Source organism: Xenopus tropicalis, chromosome 6 (assembly GCF_000004195.4).
Source record: "Xenopus tropicalis strain Nigerian chromosome 6, UCB_Xtro_10.0, whole genome shotgun sequence".
Taxonomy (NCBI): domain Eukaryota; kingdom Metazoa; phylum Chordata; class Amphibia; order Anura; family Pipidae; genus Xenopus; species Xenopus tropicalis.
Window position 1 is genome coordinate 113,003,215 of NC_030682.2, and position 23,338 is coordinate 113,026,552.

Consider the following 23,338-nt stretch of genomic DNA (forward strand, 5'->3'; position numbering starts at 1 on the left):
GAATATTGTATGAAACAAGGTTTCGTACGATAACATCGGTGCGTGTATGGCTGGCTTTACTCTGTTACTTTGTTACAATTATAGTTCAGACAGTTGTACAGGTATGGGTTTTAAGATAACAAATCGTATTATCCAGAAAGCTCCGAATTAAGGGAAGGCCATCTGCCATAGACTCTATTTTAATCAAATAATTCATATTTTTAAAAATGATTTCCTTTTTCTCTGTAATAATAAAAACTGTACATTGTACCTGATCCTAACTAAGATATAATTAATCCATATTGGAGGCAAACCTATCCTGTTAGTTTTATTTAATGTTTAAAGTATTTTTTAGTAGACTCAAGGTATGGAGATCCAAATTATGTGAAAACCCCAGGTACCTAGATAATAGGTTCCATACCATACTCAAAAGAGCTTAGTTCTTTATGCTCCATGAGGACATTAGATGCTTCATATTCATGATAGACTTTCCTTACCTTTATTGCTACTCTGCAAAATGTGTCCCTACAGTGCAGTGTGATATCTGCTTTGCCATATTATATTTCTATACATTTGTATTTATTTTCTGGAAGCCATTTCAGTTTTCAGTGTGTTCATTCATCCACTAATGTATAGTGCCTCATACATAAGTAGCGCTACATAAATGAATATATACAAATATACATAATGAATACAGTAGTATAATAACGGGGAAAATTACAACTATATTAAAGGTTAACAAGGCTTTCCATGACCATAGTGTTGCATTAGGCAACAAGCTTAGATCTGTAATTAAAAAATGCTATAACTCAATGAATATGGTAAATATATTGTGTGTGATAATTAACTTATATACAGATTGTGTTTAATCTTTATATTCAGTGGTATTAGGTTATATTTCATTCTCTCTTGGAACGTTGCAGACATACATAAAGATCTCTTGTATACTCGTTTCAAGGGGAAAACCCTGAACAATAGGCTACAAATCTCCTTTGTATTCTGTTTTGCTTCCTTGTATTTGGTATTACAGTATATAAAACTCAATGCCTGGATATGGGAAGGAATACAATTTCACCTGCAGAAAGTGTCCTTATCATAGTCAGCTTAAGGTGCACTGTGTACCCTGAGTAACACTGGAAATGTAAACTGACAAGTAGACAGAATTAATAGCATATTAGTTATTGTGCAAATACTCTTGAGTAAACATTTTTTTATATGACCTGCCCCTGCTCATTAAACAAAACTGATAATTTTGGGAATTTCCAGTCTGAAACTCATATTTAGAACACTTAATTAAAACAAATAACCCTATCAATGAGTATGGTTTACATTCTGTATTCCCTTAAAATAGTAAAAGGGACTTGTATACTCTGACCACAGAAATTACTGCTTCCTTTGAGAAGTCATGCTTATCTATCTGCTTATCTAGTCAGAAAGCAGTCATGAATATAACACTCATTGTGATAAAATATTACCTGGTGGTTCTGCCAGTGAGTGGTGTGGGGGCTCCAACTAACTGAACCAAAAACAAAATGCTGGCCAGTTTATTTTGTTGAACAACACAGTAAAGTTAAAGGTAATTGAAATCACAATATCACATTCCATAATCATATTCTTTGCATTTGACGGTCCCAAAAAATACAGCAACTTTTCAGCTTTACAAATTCATGATACATTCATATTAGGGATATTTAAAGAACAAGGTTAACTCAATGCTGTCATTAAGCAATTTGTTATAAGAAATTTACATGGAAGGGCTTTTTCACAAAAATGGGGCACTGTGCAGAGTGCAACAACTATGCTCCAATATTGAAGTTTGTCAAGTACTTGAAATTGTGACTGCTGCTAACAGGCCTTGGTCTTTGTGCCACATTCTGAAGGGGAAAATAAATTGTGCCTGTCTGTAGGGGGTAGGACGTAAGAGTTCTTTTGTATATTCTTCAGTTGCGCGTCATTCTACATTGACAAGCAAAGTTCCTATGGACATGAAGTGCTTTGGGAGAACTTTATTTATTAACTGCTATGGTATGTGTCAAGTACAACATTTCTCTGCACCCCAGCACAGAAAAGAGATTGGTATTTATAACAAGCTAGATAAAAAAAAAACTAAATATTCATAAATATTTATGAACAGACTGAACAGTGGGTTATAGTTTTCATATATGACCAATAACCATTAATGTTTTTGACATTGTGATCTGGATTATTTGGCCTTCTTACTACCGTATATACCGGTAAGTTATTTGTTAGGGTGAATAATATCACTGTTGTTGATGGATTGCAATTTTTATTGAGATGCATATGTTTCCATGCTGGGATTTGGTATTCAACCATACATAAGTCCCTCTAGCTCAGTGATCCCCAACCAGTGGCTCAGGAGTAACATGTGGCTTACCAACTCCTATGATGTTGCTCCCAATGACCTCAAAGCAGGATTTCATTTTTGAATTTCTTACTTGAACACAAGATTTGGAGGCATAAAGACCATGTGTACTGCCAAGCAGAGCCTCCTGTAGTCTACCAGTAATGATTGGGTTATCAGTTGACCAATCACAGCCCTTATTGGTCATCCCCTAGGGCATTTTTTCATGCTTGCATAGCTCCCCCACATTTTTAACATTTTAATGTTGCTCACGGGTAAAAAAGGTTGGGTCCCCTGCTCTAGCACATGGATCTGGCTAACCAAAACCTCTGAATAGCCAGGGTAAGTTTACTCACTATTTTACCTGCTTGTTTAATTGTTTTGCTTTCAGGTTATGGCCATGGAAATTGCAGAGTATTCTTCAGATGATGAATTTGACGAAAGCTATGTACCCATTTTGCCGTCACATTTTCCAGCAAGTAATGATGGAGATGTTGTGTCTCCTACTGCAAAGCCTGCGAGTGAGTGGCTGAAAACAGCACAAGTCTTACTGCAAACCCCTGAGAAAAAAATTGACAAGGCTTCCAAGACTCCGGAGGATTCTGCCAAAAAGAGAAAAAGATTTCTCAGGTTTGTGCAAATATAGTTTTCTACCCACTTGTTTTATGTGTAATTTATTTATACTGACAAAGTCCATGCATTAAATGCATGCACTAAATACACTACAAACAAGTTATTGCATTCAGTTTTTTTCTTCATTTTACTTGTGATGTTATCTTCTGGGTCAGTGCCGATAATATCTGTTGTCACATTGATGCTGAATACCAAACTGCCATTATTGTATACCATATATCTTTTTTTGCCCCTTTTTTAAAGCCCCTTAGTCAAACTAAAGGTGGCCATACATGGGCAGATTTAAGCTGCTGAATTCAGTCTTTTAGACAGATTTGGCATCTTATCTGCCCATGTATGGGGACCCCCGATGGGCCTGGGTGCAGTCGCACTTACTGCTCCCCTGGTTATTACACCACTGCTGAATCCCCCGGCTGGGAGAAAACTGCATCGGGCAGGGGTTAATGCTTTTCACTCCACTGCACATGCGCGAAGAAGGAAAAGGACCGCTTTGACACATACACCCTGCCCGGTGCAGTTTTCTCCTATGTGTCAAAGCGGTCCTTTTCCTTCTTCGCGCATGTGCAGTGGAGTAAAAAGCATTAACCCCTGGCTGGTGCAGTTTTCTCCTAACAGGAGCACCATCCAGGGGTTTTAAGTAAGCACAGGTTTTCTAAACCATTGTATTGATTCTACCAGTTCTTTGCTTTGTTTTACAACAGGGGCGGGAAGGAAAACTAAGATAAACAGGTATAAAGGAGCTGCCAGTGTCATAAAATCATGGAAAAAGTTACTAATCATGTTACATTGTGTTGTAGGGTTGATAATGTGTAGACAAATAATAAGAATCTTATCTACCTGCAGAATTATCAGTATACGATCAATACATACTCAAATTTTCCAATGTCACATAAATAAAACAAGCATAACCAAATCCTTTTACCTGAGAAAAGAAGGCAGCAGCCTTTGAAACATTGTGAACACCAGAACTATTTAAAAAATATACACCTTATGTAATATACAGTTGTTTTAAAATTTTTAAAACCTCTGAATGGTGATTTTGAGTTCATCTTGGTTGTTGTTAGAGCATTTGGAGCATGGTTGGCCCTCTCCCTCAGGAATTTATTTTGGCTGTTGGCTCCTGAGCATGCTCAGTTCTTCTCAATACTAATGGAAGGGTGCTGGCGAACAGAGAGAACATATGCAGTACATATGATGCAGATGTGACCAACCTTTATACATGGTAGGAAAATGTAGGGTTTACATGTCCTTTAAAAAAAGGCTTAAGGTGGATATACACAGGCAGATAAGCTTCCATACCGGTCTGAAGGACCCGAATTGTATGGGAACCCCAGACGGGCCTACCTGACCAACATTTGCTCTGAAGTTGGCCAGATCTCAATCGGGCAGATTTAATTTTCCATTGGATTGGGGACTGGCTAGTTGATGTGGTTGTTGGTCTGATGGCGCTTATGCCTGCCGTTGTAATCTGATCGTTTAGCCGATTTCGCCCATCTTGAGGTGGCTATGTTGGGAGAAGAACTGCTCGTTTTGCTACCTTGCCAATCGAGTGAATCTTACCATGTATGGCCACCTTTAGAGGCTAAAAATAAGATCAGAGGGCCCTGCTCACAAGAGCTTCCAGTTCAATGGACTTCTGTCAGTTTTGTCTTCCTAATGTTTTGTGCACCATAATTTGTAGTACTTTTCAAGTTTACATTTCCCATTGACATTCCTATGGAGTTGCAACACCAAACCCTGGGGGAAAGGGGGGTTCCTTGTCTTTTGATAACACATGGATTTCTTAACTGCTGAACTAAAAGTGGTAAGAGTGTTGAGGAATTTTCTCCTAGGAATGTTGATTCCTTATATGAAATGCAGCTTGAAACCAATCTCACACAACTGCCACAGACATAAGCCCACATTTTATATATGTAATGTAATGTAATCGCAGTTTTTTTCCACATTCCTACATTATACGTACTGTGAAAGTAATCGTAGGACACTATGTACTTATGAAGATATGTAGCTAGAAAGTCACTTAATCCGAAGAAACCCCAGATTATTGCTCATCTTGAGCACGCAAACACTGTGGAGGAACTTATTCTGGAGCATGACAAATATAATATAGCAAGGACAGGAATCGTGTGTCGTAGGAAAGGTTCATTTTCTTGTTTTATTGCAGTTTAATGATCTGTCACTTTGCATACTATTAAAAATGGAAGTTGTTTAAGCATACCAATTGAGAACCTCTCCATATAGCCATGCTCAGAAATGTAAGACATCCTAAACAGCTGTGTGAGGCCCATGTTAGCTTCTGGAAAGGATTATAACAATGTGAAGGCTATGAGAGCATTAAAGAAAGCTTTTGGGCTGCCTTAGTAACACCACAAAGAAAAGTAAAATAAATATTCATGCACCTCTTATTGTCTTCTTTACACAAATATAAATAAAAAAAGTCATACAGGCTTATTATGCATTAAGATTTGATTAACACCAACAGGCATAACCTAAAAGGTTAACTACTTCATAATTAGTTTGGTATATTATGAAAGTTGCTTACAAATCAATACAGAAAGGAAATTGGGTTAATGACCATGTACGTGTATTTGGCTGGAGAGGTTCAAATCAAACCGTTACAGGTATAAACACTTCTGCTTATGAAAGTCACTGCCAGCAAAACCTCACAAATATTTAAAATCACCATTGAAAGGATTTTCAAAAATACAGTTTCTGTTGCAGTTGCATTTGGCAAAAGAGACACAAGATAATTATAGTTATAATGTTCTTTAAGGACGTGGTTGTTTTTTGGAATGTAAGTACCAGCTAAATGGAATTTATTGGCCTGCTGGGAACAGTTGCTTTTATAATTAAACTGAAAGAAGTATGGTGTTTTGTAATATTTCTTGCATTCAATTTGTGCTCTATAAAGAAACTTCTTGAGCTCTTGTAAAACTTAATACTTTAAAACTAAACTGGGATCACCTGACTAGCAAGGAAAGGGTGGGAGCTACAACACGGAGGAACCATTAGGGACATTTTAGCCTTGGAAGCAAACACGTTGCAGGTAAAGCTCAGTTTCTGTATGAAATGTATAATGAAGCAGTAGAATTATTAATGAATCAGATGAAAGCAAGTGTAGGACTGGCCAGAGGGGATGATTTTGACATAGTTGCCCAGTTTGAAGAATATTGCAATATATGGACAAACAATCCCCTTTAGAAGGGAAGGACATTTCCTAGCAGCTTAATGCACAGAATGTCTCAAGTGTCACATATATATTGATAATGGGTAAGTGCAAAGGACCTTTTGTTTCTGTCTGTATTAATTTTGTGTTCACAGCCTCCCCCGCATTATTTAATTGAATTTAGCACAACTTCGGTTTTTTTTTGGTTTTTTTTTCTACTGTTAGTATGGCAGCAGGATGAGTACAGCATAGGAAGCAAAGGTGTAACAAAAGAGTATGAAAGTGAATATAGTGGAATATAGTGATTCATTAATATAAATGGACAGCATTAGTTAGTTAGCATTACTGCATTGCAGCAACAGGGTCTCCGTGCAGTTCCAACCAGGGCACAATCTGCATTTAGCTGTATGTTTTTCTGTGCTTGTATGTGTTTCCATCTACACATTCCAAAAAATAAAAAATTGGCTTTTGTTGAAACTTTTGTATGCACTTGGTAGGGAACGTAGATTGTAAGCCCGATAGGTGTGTTGAATCATTTTAGTAAAAGTGTTATGTAAACTTGTCAGTTTCCTAAAGGAAAACGGTCATGGGAAAACATATATATTTTTTTTCCAAAATGCATCAGTTAATAGAGCTTCTCCAGCAGTGAAATCCATTTAATATACATTAATATCCATGAATACATTAAATCCATTTATCAAAAACACAAAACTTTTGAAATTTTACATGGGACTAGCCATATTCATTTCCCAGGGTGCCGCAGTCATGTAACCTGTACTCTGATAAACTTCAGTCACACTTTACTGCTGAGCTGTAAGTTGGAGGGACATCACCACTCTCCCAATGGGAAGGTAGCAAGATAGCTATGGATATCTTAATAGCACTCAGTAGTAAGAAATCAAAGTCCAGCTTGGGACCCCTCCAGTTACATGGGGGTAGGAGAAACAATAGGTTACCTGAAAGAAGTTCTGATATGTAGCGTTTGTTTTCCGAAATCGTGGTGCCGCGTATGCGATTTATATTTTCGCCGGCGGGATGGCATTTCGGGGAGATTAGTCGCCCGCGACAAGGGAGATTTATTGCGGCTAATCTCCCCGTGTGCCACAGCCCTAAGGCTAAAGGCGAACAGGGAGATTTGCCCTAAGGAATACTTCCTTATCTGTAAATCTGAGAAAAAGGCTGCAGCTGGGAGAAGAGTTGGACTTTTATAAGAGCTTAATATCTCTTTTTAAACAAACTACCTTGATTACAGGAATATTGAGGGGGAGGTAATAAATGTGTAAGCAAAGTACTGCAGCTCAACAGTTTGACATTTAAGCTATTTTTTTTTGCTGATGTTAGCAATCAGGCAGTGGTTTGGACATAAGAATGGAAAATAGTAGACACCCAGAATAAGTAGGGCAAAGGTGTTTACCCTGGTAACTGCATAGTATTTTGGCTGTGACTCTTATAACGACACCTCTGTGTCAAAAAAAACTACTATACCCTCACTTAAATGATTAATGTAGATATTGGTGTTGGAGAGTTTGCTTAATGGAATCTATGCGACCGTACGTGCTGATATCTGTAAGTTATTGAGACCACCACTAAGACTTGGGTTGCAATTTCATTATCTCATCTCTGCATTTATTTTTGGATCTTTATATAATGAATCCGACTTTCTGTAGTCAGTCCAGTGCTGTCCTTCCTGAGTGCTTATTAATGATGTGTGATCAGACTTCACAGACAACTCATACTTTTTCTGGCAGTTCCTTTTGTTTTTTAGTATGCACTCTTGGGATTTTGCAATGTCTCATTTTCTTATTTTTCCATTTTCCATTCTGCCCATATTTTATTAAGTTGAATGTATTTGAAATGTCGACTGTTTGTCGATTCTGCCGGTGCCCTGCATTTGCATAAGAGATTTGCTGAAATAAGCCGTTCATCTCCCCCCTCTGTCATTTTTATGTATAGTGCTGATTTTGGTGCCAAATTTTGTCTGGGCCAGGAAGCACCTATGGTACAGGCTGTATTTTAAGCCCTTCTAAAAGGGTAGTAGGGACACACCTTCTTAAATTTTAAGTACTATGTTTATTCCACTCAGCTTGGGTTTGCATACTTTTTGCTGGTACCTGGCCCAAAATGCCAGGCAGTAGTCATGGAGATGACTGAAATCTTCTTGTTTAAAGCTCTAGCAAACCAGCTATATCAAGCTTTGCCATCTGTTTTCAATGTAAAAACCCCAATGCGTTCATAGATCATTCTGTAAAAAATGAGATACTTCCGCTAGCCATTTTGTGCCAATACATATTTTGTATTGTGTACATGTATGAAGGGATTATACATCTAGCGCATCCTAAATATTCTCCTTTTAATTCACACACAGTATCCAAAACTTGATTTGAATCTAATGTGTGTTTTAATACAGTTCTGTAAATGTAACTCGGTATCATATATAAATTAGCAAGTCCATGCCTGAAGCAATTACGTACTCTGTAAGGATTATTTAAACTCTTGATATAATTTTATTTTATGATAAACAAAAATCACACTTTGTCTCTAATCACATTCATGCTTTGGATTATAGGATATTCACATAATTTTTAGCAGTAATATAAGCTGTCATCAAAAACTGATTCTTATCCAGTATCAATATACCTCCTGTAGTACTCTTATTTCAATAAAATAAAATGTTTAAATAAATGATCCCTTTTTACACCTAGCAAGATGTGAGCTTTTCATATATAAATTATTTGAAATACTATCACTAAGAATTAAAACTAGTGACTTTATTAATAGGGAAAACAGAGGTCCTTTGTAAGTAAACTTAAAAAGGATAAATACCCTATGTACAATTTAAAGGAGAAGGAAAGGTAAAAACTATGTAAGCTTAATCAGAAAGGTCTATGTAAATACAGCCATAAACACTCACAGAAAGAGTCCTCTATCAAAAGAAACACAGGATTTGTTTTCTTCTTTAGTGTCTACGTGTTATTCTGTGTCAGACTTCCTTCTCTCAGAAATATCCTTCAGGGCATGGCACAAGTCTGCTTAGTTTGCTCTTCTCTGCTCTCTCCCCCTACCTTCTCCTCCTCCCCCTCCTATCATCTCTCCCTCCCAGTTGAGCTTTGTAATCTGACCTACCAACAGCCAAATCTGCAGCACAGAATCTACTGAGACCAAACTAAAATGGCAGCTGCTGTCTTAAACAGAGAAAGCTTCTAGGGCTGTTTACTCAGGTATGGTAAATCTTTCTGCAGAATAAATATAGTGTTCTACCTTGCACTCTATTGGCAATAAAATACCACAGTGCATTTCCTTCTCCTTTTATAGGGGTTGTTCACCTTTAAAATTAACATTTACTATGATGTAGAGAGTGCTATTCTGAGACTATATGCAATTGGTCTTCATGTTTTGTTTGCAGTTTCTGAATTATTTAGCTTTTTGTTCAGCACCTCTGCAGTTTGAAATATATGCTCCTAAAAATCCCATTAGAATGAATAGAATGTCGGTGAGTTTTTATGTATTAATCTCTAAACTCACATTTTGATAAATCTGCCCCTTAATAAATGTAACAGTGGTGTCCAAAAGGAGTGCTATAAGAAGTGTATGTTTTCCTTTATCTATTACCAGTTTACGCTTAAGTATAGACTGAACTTTGGAGTATAGTACTCTAGATCGTTCTGACCAATGGGTGTGGGAAAGATTGTAATTGTAAAGTGTGGCCACCTTTAGACTAGATAAGAGGGTAAGAAAATATCTTAAGGTGGCCATACACGGGCCAATTGAAGCTGCTAATATCTGTCCCTTGGACCGATTCGGCAGCTTATCGGCCCGTGGAGGGGAAACAATGACTGGCCTGTCTGACCGATATCTGGCCTATTTCAGGTTGGGCAGGTTAAAAAATTCAGTCGCATCGGGGACCGCATTGGCTTGTTGATGCTGTCCCCGAATCGACTGCGGCTATTCCAGTCGTTATACTTTGATCGTTTGGCCCCAGTCGAATTAGCCTGAATTCCCCCGATATCGCCCACCTGTAGGTGGGGATATTAGGAGAAGATCCTCTCTCTTGGCGACCTCGCCAGGCGAGCGGATCTTTACGTGTATGGCCACCTTTAGATCAAATTCCTGAACAATCTAAAGGTGTCCATACAAGGGCAGATTTAAGTTGCCGTGTATGGGGACCCTCAATGGGCCTCCCCAACAGATATCTGCCCAAAATTCAGGCAGGTTTGATTTTCCCATCGGATTGAGGACCTATAAGGTGCCTAGTTTTCCAACATTATTTATATTTTAGATTAGAGTTTAGCTAATTGCAGAACAAACATAACTACTTGTACAGGTATGGGATCTATTTTCAAAAATGCTTTGAGTTAGGGGTTTAATGTGAAGCACCATGCCTTTAGGCTGCTAAAAACATTTAAACATAAAAAAAAAGCACTTGGATTGTTTGTAGTCAGTGCTAGTGAATGTGAAGTACAAGGTCTTATTATTTTAAAGAAAAAAGTAGATCAGCCATAAATTATTAAAAGAAAAAGAAAAAAAACTGTATAAAAAGGATATACTGTATATGTAATATAGCCAATTTTGATGCTGCATTTTGGAGCTTTCTCCATAGCAGATTCTATACCTGCATGTCCTCCAGCCCTCTCTGGTCAGAAACATTGCATTTTTTTTTATTTAGAAAAAATTAGACTAGCACAACATTCTTCTTTGTTTGACGATGAAAAAAAAACAAATTGCACGGTATTCTATTGATATTGCTGTAAATGATCAGTGCTATGTTACAGAAAGCAATAGCTCATAATTGTGGACAATTACAATTGTTCAGCACCTATTCATACTGGACATAAGTAAATATTTTTACTTAAATTCTTCTTAAGGTGGCCATACCCATGTATTGGGGTCCTTGGACGGGCCTGCCCAACTGTTATCTGGCTGAACATCAGCCTACAAACAGATACAAGGTGAATCAATCATATATATTAACTCTTGCTTCTCAGTTCAAGAGGCCATACATTTGCTACTGTATGTGGAAAGGGAGAGGAATGGGGATGGGGAAGTGGCAATACTTTTTACGACCACAGGTACTTTTTAAGGTCAGCAGTAGTGTTTGTATTTTCTCCAGTTTTTGCCTCCTGCAACTAACACAGCTCTTAAAGAGAAATTCAGGGTTTTAAAATGGTTAATCGATTTGGCATCAAAATGATGCCTTTTCTACGAAATACACACACACACACCACATTTTATTAGGTCTAAAGAGGGTCATAGCTGAACTGAAGTGTCTGAACAGTTCTGTAATTTGTGATCTTTCTTAAATTGTCTGAAGAAAGCAATACGTAAATGGTCCCATCTGTGTCCTTAATTTTGTCCTTTGGCAACATAAAACTCTTGGCCATGTGGCACATTCTTTATTTCTCTGCAGGGGGGGACTTGCAGAAAGACTGAGTCGACTGCAGAACAGGGAGAGGTCTGCCATTAGTTTTTGGAGACATCAGTGTGAATCTGATTGCAAAATAACTGTAGGTAAGTATGTGTTTATAAGCTGGACTGGAATGTCAATTACAATCTACTTTTGGTCAGAATATTGTGATCCCTTTTTATCAACCAGATATGACTAAATTTGTCCCAGTTTGGTATCCTTAAAAATTGAGAATAGCTGAATGAAATCCCTCCACATTTACAGCTCCATATCTTGCTTTGTTTGCAGTATTTCTCCATGAGATAAGATTAAATATCACCAATATGAACAGCATTAATGCTTTAATAACATTACATGTATCTAAAGGATTTAAAGGGTGCTGAACTTGGTTATGCAATCCTTTTGCATTTAAGCTTCATTGGTTTTCCAGTCTTATTTACCTATCTGACCAATGGAGTAATCATTTAGCTTTTTTTAAAAAATTTTTTTATAGTTTTCTTAGTCTGGTAGGAACTTCCATCTGTTTATATCATTGCTGCATCAGAATCCCACAGTTTCATGTTATATTTACAATAAAAACATTTAAACAGTAAGAACATACATTTATTCATATAAAGCCTGGGTCCACAAGCAATAGCAGTTGTGTGTATGTTGCAGCCTTTGAAACATAATCTTGAGGTGGGTTTTTTTTGTTTTTTCAATTTTAATAGCCCCATGGTAGAGCTGATACAAATCTCTGCAGAAAGTAGAGACTGTGCAAAATATAGTGTATTAGCACTCGGAATGTCAATATTTTTTCCTAACAGTGCTTATCTTAATTAACCATACCTCAGCCTTTTCATAATCACACTTCTTATGTCATGATCAAACTTTTCATTTTAGGCTAATGGCATCTGGGTGTTTGTTTTTTGGTTTTTGTTTTTTCACTGGTGTGTATATGCTAGCAATAAAATCTGCTGCTTTTTTACCATGTATATCAGTGCTGTCCAACTTCTGTTGTACCGAGGGCCGGAATTTTTCCGACCTACGTGGTGGAGGGCCGATAATGGAAGCCAGTTTTGACCACTCCCCTTTTTGAAACCGCACCCACTTGAAACCACACCCATGTTATCACATGACCATACCCATATTAATGGTTGTAGTACAGCAAAAACCTGCCATACTCTGCCTACGCTACCCTGCCTGTGTGCCATACTCTGTCTACCCTACCCTGCCTTTGTGTGTGTCATACTCTGCCTTCCCTACCCTGCCTGTGTGTGCCATACTCTGCCTGCCCTACCCTGCCTGCGTGCCATACTTTCACTGTGTGTGCCATTCTTGGCTGGTGTGTGCCATTCTTGGCTGGTTTGTGCCATACTTGGCCTGTGTGTGCCATACTCTGCCTGCCCTACCCTGCCTGTGTGTGCCATACTCTGCCTTCCCTACCCTGCCTGTGTGGGCCATACTCTGCCTTCACTACCCTGCCTGCATGTGCCATACTCTGCCTTCCCTACCCTGCCTGCGTGTGCCATACTTTCACTGTGTGTGCCATTCTTGGCTGGTTTGTGCCAAACTTGGCCTGTGTGTGCCATACTCTGCCTTCCCTACCCTGCCTGTGTGTGCCATACTCTGCTTGCCCTATGCTTCCTGTGTGTATGGCACACACAGGCAGCCTACAGTGACACAATGCTGGCACTGCTCCTACAGTCTGCACAATAACTATATTTTAAACTTTTTAATTGCAGTACCACCTCAGTATATGTTCTTTTTGTAGTATGCAGGGATTATTTGTGGGTTTCTACTGCTCCTGAGGTGTGAACAGGGGAACAATGTGGGTGATTACAGCCTGAGCCTGAGGTGTGAACACTGCAGGGGGTGAAGAATGCAGAGATTAAAAGGTGTGAACAACACAGGGGATTACATATTTAAACAATACAGCCTGATTACAGCCTGAATCTGAGGTGAGAACCATGCAGTGGGGGGGGCAGTTATCACAGTACTCATACCATTTAAAGCTTACACAAGAGTAAGCCATCAAAGCAGCCAGACAGGTGGGGGCCGCCAGTTGGACAGCACTGATGTATATGAATGCATTGACAAACACAGGATCAGCCATTCAGCATACACAGCGGATTTTAATGTGAAAGCATTGTTGCACTAAATAACGCTTGCTGGCTGATCCTATGCCTATCCACGCCTATAGAAGTAGCAGATAAGCATTTCTTGGCTGACTTGTGCCAACCCTTCTGCCCTTAGCCTAAGTGTATCTTCCCCCCATACTTCAAGATGGTATCTGCTCTCTGGCCTGAAAATTAGACTATTTGCCAACCTATCATGAAAAATAAACACAAAGCTTCAACTTTTACAATAAATTTTACAAAGCAATAGACTTCTTTAACTCTGCAAATATAAGTCACGTAAACCTTAAAGGAGAATGCAAGTCAAAATTTAAAAAGCATACTGCCCAATAGTCCTCCTATTGTTTAGCAAAAACGCCACACTTTTGGCTCACCTAATCAAATATTTACTCAGTCACACTTACTTCACATTTTCTAGAACAGGCAGCCATCTCTAAAAAGGTATTCTCCCTTCCTTTCCCTCCTTGCTTCATACTGCACATGTGTTTCATTCCCTCCCCCCCTCCCCTCTGCCAGATCCGCTTCTGATTGGCTGGTGGGCATGTGTAGCTCAGAACAGGAGACAGGATCAAGTTACACACATACTTAGAGAATAGGAAGGCTGCCGCTGGCACCTACAGGAAGGGGAGAGAGATTTCAGTGATGTCACTGTAGTCTTCACACTGCTGTAGGCTGCCAGCACCATATCTCAGAGAAGCAAGCAGGGATCTGGGAATTTAGATATGCAGTATGTACTTAGAGAATAGGAAGGCTGCCGCTGGCACCTACAGGAAGGGGAGAGAGATTTCAGTGATGTCACTGTAGTCTTCACACTGCTGTAGGCTGCCAGCACCATATCTCAGAGAAGCAAGCAGGGATCTGGGAATTTAGATATGCAGTATGTACTTAAAAAGAATGCTTTTAGACTTACTTTTAAATTTATTTTAACCTTTCATTGTCCTTTAAGCCTGGGACAATATGTATTACATGTATTCATTGTAGTGTTCTTGTCATATATTTGTTCTTTTATTAAGAAATGTTGTTCTTCTAGGTGCAAAATCTGGTGTCCTTGTCTTAAAAATAATTCAGGTTCACGAAGAATGTGCAATACAAGTGGCCCATTGCACACAGCAGATAAATGATAACAATAAAGAGGCCTTGTGCACCAATGATTCTAATGACACAAGCCACCTGATTGTTCTCTTCACCTGTCAAACAGCAGCACAGCTCCAAGTGAGACCACATGATATAATTCATATCCATCCACCCTGGTGAGTATGCTCATCAAATTTGTGTATTTTAGCACCCAGAATAAATGCCTGGTAATGAGAACGTTAACAGTAGGCATTCACATTTGTCATGCTATGCAGTGATGCCACCCATGCCACGTTCCATTGACTTTAATGGCACTAGCTATTCGTTGTGGGAATAGGGCAGATTTTTGGGTCTGAAAAGGCTCAAATGTGCATTTGGCACATATAGATTTCACCAGTTTGCAGTTCCGCAAACAACCAGAAAATAAGGGTGTACAACCATCACTGCTATAAGTCTTAATGGGTAACTCCACAATTTGGAAACAAAGAGGCTAAGGACCCACAGAGCAGTTCATTTACCTGCGATAGATCTCTGTTATTGCCGGCGACTAACCACTTTGAAATGCCTTTCCTCCGGCAATAATACGTAAAGTTGTCTGCAGGATGAAACTTTGTACAACTTTGGAATAACAGCGACGCAATGGGCTTTCCAACGATAACTCATATTCCTGCTTGGTGGAAAGGCATTTTGGAGCGGTCAGTTGACTGCAATAGCAGAGATCTAGAGCAAGCGACGGAATCGCTCCGTGGATCCTTAGCATTACGATTATGAAATATTTGGGGCACATCTGGTTAATAAAACAAGCCGTAAGTGTTGTTTTCATTGTTATGGTTATAATAATGTAGCTACTCACCCCTGATTGCTTTGATTGTCATTTACTTAAATGGGAAACAGTGTGGGTCAGCTGGCACCCACTATTAGCACTGGTTAATTTTTTTTAATGCCAAGTGACCCGTAGTGCTCCCTATTTAAGTGAATGGGAATCCATCCTGGGAGTGTAGCCATGGTTTTATTGCTGTTATGAAAATACTACATGTGCTGAAGCCCTAAAAGTTCTTAACAAAAATAATGTAAGAGTGGGAAAGCAAAGTATAAGGCTTTTGGCACTCTGGCCCTTTTCTGGTGTTGTGTTTTCTCCTCGACAATTGCTCTAGTTCTGTCACACACATAGGCGATAATGACCTGCATATGCTATAATTGCAGTGGTTCTCAGAGAAATTTCTGGCATTTTTCCGGTGAAACAGTCAGTAAGAAAAAAGACACAGAAAATGCCTTTTGTGCCATTACCCTAAAACCACTGAAAGTAAAGCTTTAAGTACCTCTATTCCAATGAAATATATTCCAAGTGGTGGGTTAAACTGAAAAAATAAAGACTGATATAATGCCTGGCCACATGGCATCCCGCCAAATATGCACACATCAGGAAGCCACAGGCCAGTAACCCCAATATCAGTAGTATGGTAACCATTTGAAATGATGTTACAGTGTGGTATTAAGGAAAATACAAATATAGTCCACAGATACCAGTTACAATGAGTCAGGGAGATTTTATGAAAGACTGGTTTGTCCAAGCTTATCTTGTCTGTTATGAGGATGTTATTACCAAATTGTATGTTGTATCATTGGGATATAAATAGATTTTCTTATACTTTTTTAAAATGCTGTTCCACATACTCGGGTTATAGATACATACATCAAAATAGGTTGCTTCACTTTTTACCTTGATAGAGTCTGGCTGAGTGAATATATCAAACCTATGGAGGACGGCTACTGTCTGTGTTGTTAAAAGTGGGCACATTGTTCTTTTGGTTGAATGCAGACTTTGTAAAGCTGGCAAAACACAGGCTGAAAATCCTATTGGGCAAGGACTGCATCAGTGCGTTGACACAATCCTCTTCCAATGGGTCTCTGTAAGTTGTGATCTGATCATTGGCCCTGGGGGTATACGATTAAATCATTATAATGTTGGTGGCCAAATTGGCTTTTAACCTTACCATGCATGCCGTGCTTTAAATGGTGGGATCCTGCAGCCATAGAAATTACATTGAGGCAGAACTAGAGAAGAACTCCCTATGAAATTTAAAGCTGATTTTTCTTTACAATACAACACAAGAAAGGAACTTAAAGATCCTGCCTTTTTTATTACTTGTGTTTATCCTGGCTACAGCTTAAAAATCCTTTTCTTTTGGCACCCAAACGGCAGTAAATATCTCTGTCTCTTAAATGTCAAGCCTGAAGTATAAATTTGGCTCAAAAATTAAAAGACAGTGAAAAAGGTGCAAGGATGAGAAAAAGAAATAAAGCAATGGTCCAAAAAAAATGAGCAGTCTTTTTAACCATTGTTTATCCCACCCTATGTGAATGACCTTATGAATTGCATATTTAAACACAGATAAAGTGTTATATAGGGGCAGATTTATCAAAGTATGATTTTCATACCTTTAAAAAGCACAATACAAAAATATTGTATTAAGATTTTTTTGTATTGTACTTTTTAAAGTACGAAAAATTTGTATCTTGAAATACGAAAAAAAAGTAACCTTATCGTATAATGTCCGAAAAGTAAGATTTTTTTGTATCTGAACGATCATAAACTGCAGGAAAACCTTTCTGACTTTGATCCTTCTGTGCATGATTTTGGAAGCTTCCCACAAGGCTCAATGGCACTCTGCCGCTCCAACCTGGCCCAAGGAAAGTCTCCCATAGGGCTCAATGGCACTCTGCCGCTCCAACCTGGCCCAAGGAAAGTCTCCCATAGGGCTCAATGGCACTCTGCCGCTCCAACCTGGCCCAAGGAAAGTCTCCCATAGGGCTCAATGGCACTCTGCCGCTCCAACCTGGCCCAAGGAAAGTCTCCCATAGGGCTCAATGGCACTCTGCCGCTCCAACCTGGCCCAAGGAAAGTCTCCATAGGGCTCAATGGCACTCTGGCTCCACTGCCAGGAAGCTCCCATAGGCCAATGGCCTGCGCCAACTGGCCAAGGAAAGTCTCCCATAGGGCTCAATGGCACTCTGCGCTCCAACCTGGCCCAAGGAAAGTCTCCCATAGGGCTCAATGGCACTCTGCAGCTCCAACCTGGCCAAACCCTGGGCCTGGCCCAACGGCAAGAAAGTCTCCCATAGGGCTCAATGGCACTCTGCAGCTCCAACCTGGCCCAAGGAAAGTCTCCCATAGGGCTCAATGGCACTCTGCAGCTCCAACCCGGCCCAAGGAAAGTGTCCCATAGGGCTCAATGGCACTCTGCCGCTCCAACCTGGCCCAAGGAAAGTCTCCCATAGGGCTCAATGGCACTCTGCAGCTCCAACCTGGCCCAAGGACAGTCTCCCATAGGGCTCAATGGCACTCTGCAGCTCCAACCTGGCCCAAGGAAAGTCTCCCATAGGGCTCAATGGCACTCTGCAGCTCCAACCTGGCCCAAGGAAAGTCACAATACCGAAGCTTAAATGAATCCGAAACAATACGATTTTGTTGCGCTTTTTGTCGCTAATGTATGAAAAAGTTGCAGAAAATACGTAAAAAAAAAACAAAAACGTATTTGTATTCGGACCTGTTGTACTTTGTTGAATATGCCCCATAGTGAAAAAAAAAAATGGTGAACCAAATTTCCATTGATTAAAAGGATATAACTGAATTATTGGCAGGCTGTTGGTTATAGAGTAGCTATGTATCTATAAAAACCCCATACAGAAAAGATTTATGCCATGCTAATACCTATAGGTACTTAGTATCAGTCTTGTTTACTGATAGTGCTAATGGCATTGTCACACCAATTAAGTTTAAGGTGATGCATCGTAGGTGCAAATTCAGGGTTTCAATACAACTCAGAATGGACCAGAAAGCCAATGGTGACAGGCCATTTATTAAAGCCATTGACAGGTGGTACAAAGGGAATTTTGACACTGTTTTGGGAATGAAATCTGTCTGTGCCAGCTGGGTCAAATGGGTTTCAGTTATAGTCAATGATAAGCAGGACGGTTTGGGTTTCTCTCTATCAGTGCAAAACAATGCACATTATACAGAATAGGCCTATCATAATTTGTCCATGTCTACATAAAACTATGTTTTTTTTATTGTGTGGCCTCTACATTGGTTGTGGCAGACATTTGCAGTATTTGCCTTTAATATGTTGCCTTATCTGCTTGCAGTGCCTGGCCCTATGAGCCGTAAATGCTTCTGATGGATAAGGGTAACAGCACATTAGGAGATTCCAAGTGATATTAGGCTGTAACCAAAAAGCTCTGAATTTCCCCCCATTCATTCTTATAGGTATCGCCTGCACTCACAGGTCAGGTCATTATTGGTTGAAAACCCAGGATAATGCATTTTCTAGAGCTTAATGAAGCCTTTAACACGCTTCCAATGTTCACTTTGCCTGTAAAACAGGGATGCAGTATGGAACAGCAAATTGAACGTTACTCTGTTTGACTTATTGTCATATATCCCCCCCCCCCCAGTGAAGTTAGAGATAGGTATAGGCAGTGCCATCATCAGAAGGGGTCAGGATATGCTGGTGCCTGGCAATGCCAGCAGAGTTTGGCTCTGGGGTGACATCATTAGCTGGGAAAATATGCTTCAAAAACCTGGCCTGACACCCATCTGCAACCCGGCCTCGACTTTTCTATTAGCCCGAACTTGCCCCACTACATTGAATTCCTGGGTGAGTGACAGGTTTTAGAAATTGTATATACTGTCTGCAGGAAGTTACGAAAAGGGGAGAGGTCCACATGCACTGTCCTACATTCCTGCCTCAAATTGCCCAAAGGTCTAATCTCTTATATTCTTAAATTAATTTTTGCACATGGGTGTGTACATTTTTTTCTCTCTCATATATACGTACACACATACAGTAGATAAAATTTACTTTTTTTTTTTTTTTTTTTTTAACAAAGCCTTTTATATTGAAGCTTATGTATAAATATGTAGTGTGCAAGTAAAATCATCATTATGATATGTAGAAAACGAATAGCCTTTCAAAATGTTCAGGCACTTTCAAGTAAGGAAATTCCAAGCATTTCCCTTTGACAGATAGCACTGACTGGTAGTTGTCTACTGACGTCAAAGGCGGAGGTTGGAGCAGCATTTTTTATCTGTGCTAAAAAAAAAAAAGAGAACAATTTCCAAGATCCTTGACAGATTCCAGCTTTAACTTCAAGTCTGTGCTAGCACCTTCAGGTTTCTGGGCTACAAGCGTAGTAAAATTGGCTGGATAGACACGTATTGTATACATATACACAGTCACTGTTAAATAATGAGAACAGGAAACAGTGGGAGGGGGAAAAGGGCAATAAGAGTATAATATAAATGAATAAACCATAACTGTAGAACTATCCAGATATATATAATTTTTTTTACTGTTTATAATGCTAAAATTAAAAAGACAAATTTAACGGTCACCCTTTTTGCCACCAAGGACTATTTTAGCTGTTAATTTAATTTTGTCCTGGGGTAACAGTTAGGGGGAGATTTTATCAATGTCCGAATTTCCGACTTTTAAAAATACGATTTGTAAAAATTGGTATTAAATCCGATAATTTCTGATGTGTGTTAAGTGTGAGAAAATTTCATATCGTGGTCGTACGAAAATATAGTGGTACGATCCGAAAGTTACGAAATTTTCGTATCCGAACTATTGTAAATGGCTCAATCAATGATTTTGGACTCAATGGCACTCTGCAGCTCCAACCTGGCCAAAGGAAAGTCTCCCATAGGGCTCAATGGCACTCTGCAGCTCCAACCTGGCCAAAGGAAAGTCACGATAACAAAGCTTGAATGAGTAGAAAATCAAAAAACAATTTAGTTCCGAATAACGGAAAGGTCATCTCACATACTCAATTTTTATCAAATAATTCAGATTTTTTTTTTAAGAATAATTTGCTTTTTCTCTATAATAATAAAACAGAACCTTGTACTTGATCCCAACTACGGTATAATTAATCCTAATTGGATTAGCAAAACAATCCTATTGGGTTTATTTAATGTTTAAATGAATTTTTAGTAGACTTAAGGTATGGAAAGCCAAATTATGGAAAGACCTCAGGTCCCAACTATTCTGGATAATGGGTCCCATACCTGTACCTTGTACTTGATTGTTACTAAGCTGCATGAATCCGTATTGGTGGCAAAACAATCCAGTTGGCTTTATTAAGTCTTAAATGATTTTAGCAGACTTAAGATATGGTGTTTCAAATTATGGAAAAATCCCTTATCTGGAAAACCGCTGATCCAAACCTTGTGGATAATAGATTTTCTGCCTGTTAATCTGGATTGAAAAAGGATGTAGTCAATTGAGTTGGTATGTATATAAACACACACATACAGGCCTATCGATATACTCACAAATTAAAATTAAAAACACACACCTATACTAAACTAACTGTAGATCTTGATCACTATAGCCTTGGATATTATTTTTCTATTTATTATTAAAATATTTGTACAGCAAATCTTTGCAGATTAACCTTTGGAGTATGTATGTACCACGTTGGCACAGTGTTTGAGAGCGATACTGGCTCAGTCAAAATTGCTTCATTGTTTTCAGATTAATGTCTATTGACCATGGTGAACGTCGCTTTTATATAGTGCCACATTTTTTAAATTGAATTACATTTACCTGTTCATTACTGAGACACTTGAAACACACTCATTACATTGACATCGTGTTAGGGATCATTCTACTAGTAGCTGAACTTTTGCCCAATCCTCCGTTTTTAGCAAAGTGAAACAGGTCTGTTCTCTTGTATATTGAGAAATATATACTGCCTTCTCTTTTAACAAGATGCCCAGTCCTTGTTGATGAAAGCAGCCCCACAGCATAATACTTCCACAACTGGACTTCACTGTAGGTGTTTAGTTAATCATTTGGATAAAGCTGTATAGGGGTTTGTACAAAAGAACTGTGGAAGACAACATCAGGAGACCTATTTCATCTGGAATGGGTTCAGATTCAAGAAAGTGGCAGCTAAAAGTGACATTAAGGTCTTTTTGAAAAACCTTGATCACAAAAATTTGCTTGAAAATGAATATTTGCCCCTTGGTGACAATTCTTCATTTGACTACCTTGTGAAACTGAAAGTTTTGTAATATTTTTGCTTTTATTTTCTATCCAAGTAGAATACAATACAGTTGCCATTACGCCCACTCATGATCTGAGTGGAACAGAACTTACTGTTTAGCTTCTCTTAAACAGTAATGATCAAGGCCTTCAGAGTTGTGTACAGGAGCTCCCTATCTTGGATTCTGTTAGGAGTGTTAATGACACTGCGCATGCTCAGTGTACTCTGGGCAGCTGCCGAGAAGCTAAGATTAGGGGTTGCAAAAATCAATAAGAAATTCAGGATCCCTGCTATGGAACTGAGGCTACCATGGCTTATTATAAAATTTGTATGCAGATTGTTATGACAATCTGAATTTACACAAATCACAAAGTAGAACAATTGGTCCAGCTGCACCAGTCCCAGACCCTCAGTTTGGGGAGCCGAGAATCCAGCTAGAATCCTGGCTACTCTGCAAAGGTCACAAAATTAAAGTGAAAAAAATATATTTTCTTGAAAATACATTAAAAAAGGTTCAGTTTCTCCAGTGGGCTATTTGTTTTGCGCCTCACAGAGCACTTCTCCCACTTCAATCCTGGATTCGGTGTGTTCCTACTAATCAGTCTACTAATGTGCTAGTAAAGACTGAACACTTTTAAACTTTAACTGTTGCTTTTATACTACCTGGAATGCACTGCTGAATTGTGGAGTTTTGAGGATTGTCCCTACTAATCAGCCTTGTGTTGTGACTTTTATATTTAGTATATACGGTATATTGTGCGACAGCCCCTAAGCTCAGTAACTGACAGCAGCACAGAGCATGTGCAATGAATCCGCAGAAATGAAAATGGGGAGCTACTGGGGCATATTTAGAGGCACAGATCTTCCCTGCTAAAGGGCTGTGGGGCCTTGGGCCGGTACAGAAGCCTAAAACATAATGTGCTGCATTTCTTTGAGAGATCAAAAGAATAAAATAGGACTTGGGTAACACATGATTAACAACAACAAAAACAAAATCTTGTATTAACGATACCTTATTGTTTTTGTCCTCTGAAGTGAACTATGTGTTTTGCAAGCATGTTACATAAGGCTAAATTATATGCACTTAGTTTAGTATAACACTGCCAAATACAGGCATTGCGTTCACTAATTCTCTGTGGGTATTACATAGTCACCTTGATTCATTTGTTTAACCTGTTGTGGTGAAAATGTGAAATAGTTTTGCTCTTAGCTTTGGAGATTTTCTTTTCCTGCACTTCAAATATCTTTTAAATCCTTTCTTCTTTTTCATCCAAATTTGCCCAGAATTTGTCAAATGCAACAATGTTGCAATTGCGGTGTTGAATGTTGCAAATTCAACCTTACATTTTAACACTTCTAATACTAATACCATTTACAATTATTAAATTATTTTCCTTGAAATTATATTTGGTAGGTAGATATTGAACTAATTATAAACTAGTTTACTAACCCTGTTGCCCAACATCATGCCTATTACTGAGTAGTATTGTTCCAGTTTATGCTGACAAACTTAATCTCTATTAGATCAAACAACAAGGAAATGTCATGACCTT

At 38.8% G+C, this 23,338-nt stretch overlaps 1 protein-coding gene across 3 annotated transcripts in view; it reads left to right on the plus strand.

Annotated features, from left to right (window-relative positions):
• spidr (scaffold protein involved in DNA repair) overlaps positions 1 to 23,338 on the plus strand; it is a 173,644-nt gene that overhangs the window by 37,861 nt on the left and 112,445 nt on the right. For all 3 annotated transcript variants that reach the window (XM_018094534.2, XM_031903218.1, NM_001142908.1), the window contains 3 exon segments: positions 2,733 to 2,971; positions 11,545 to 11,645; positions 14,689 to 14,908. In XM_018094534.2, the coding sequence (XP_017950023.2) occupies positions 2,733 to 2,971; positions 11,545 to 11,645; positions 14,689 to 14,908 (560 nt within the window).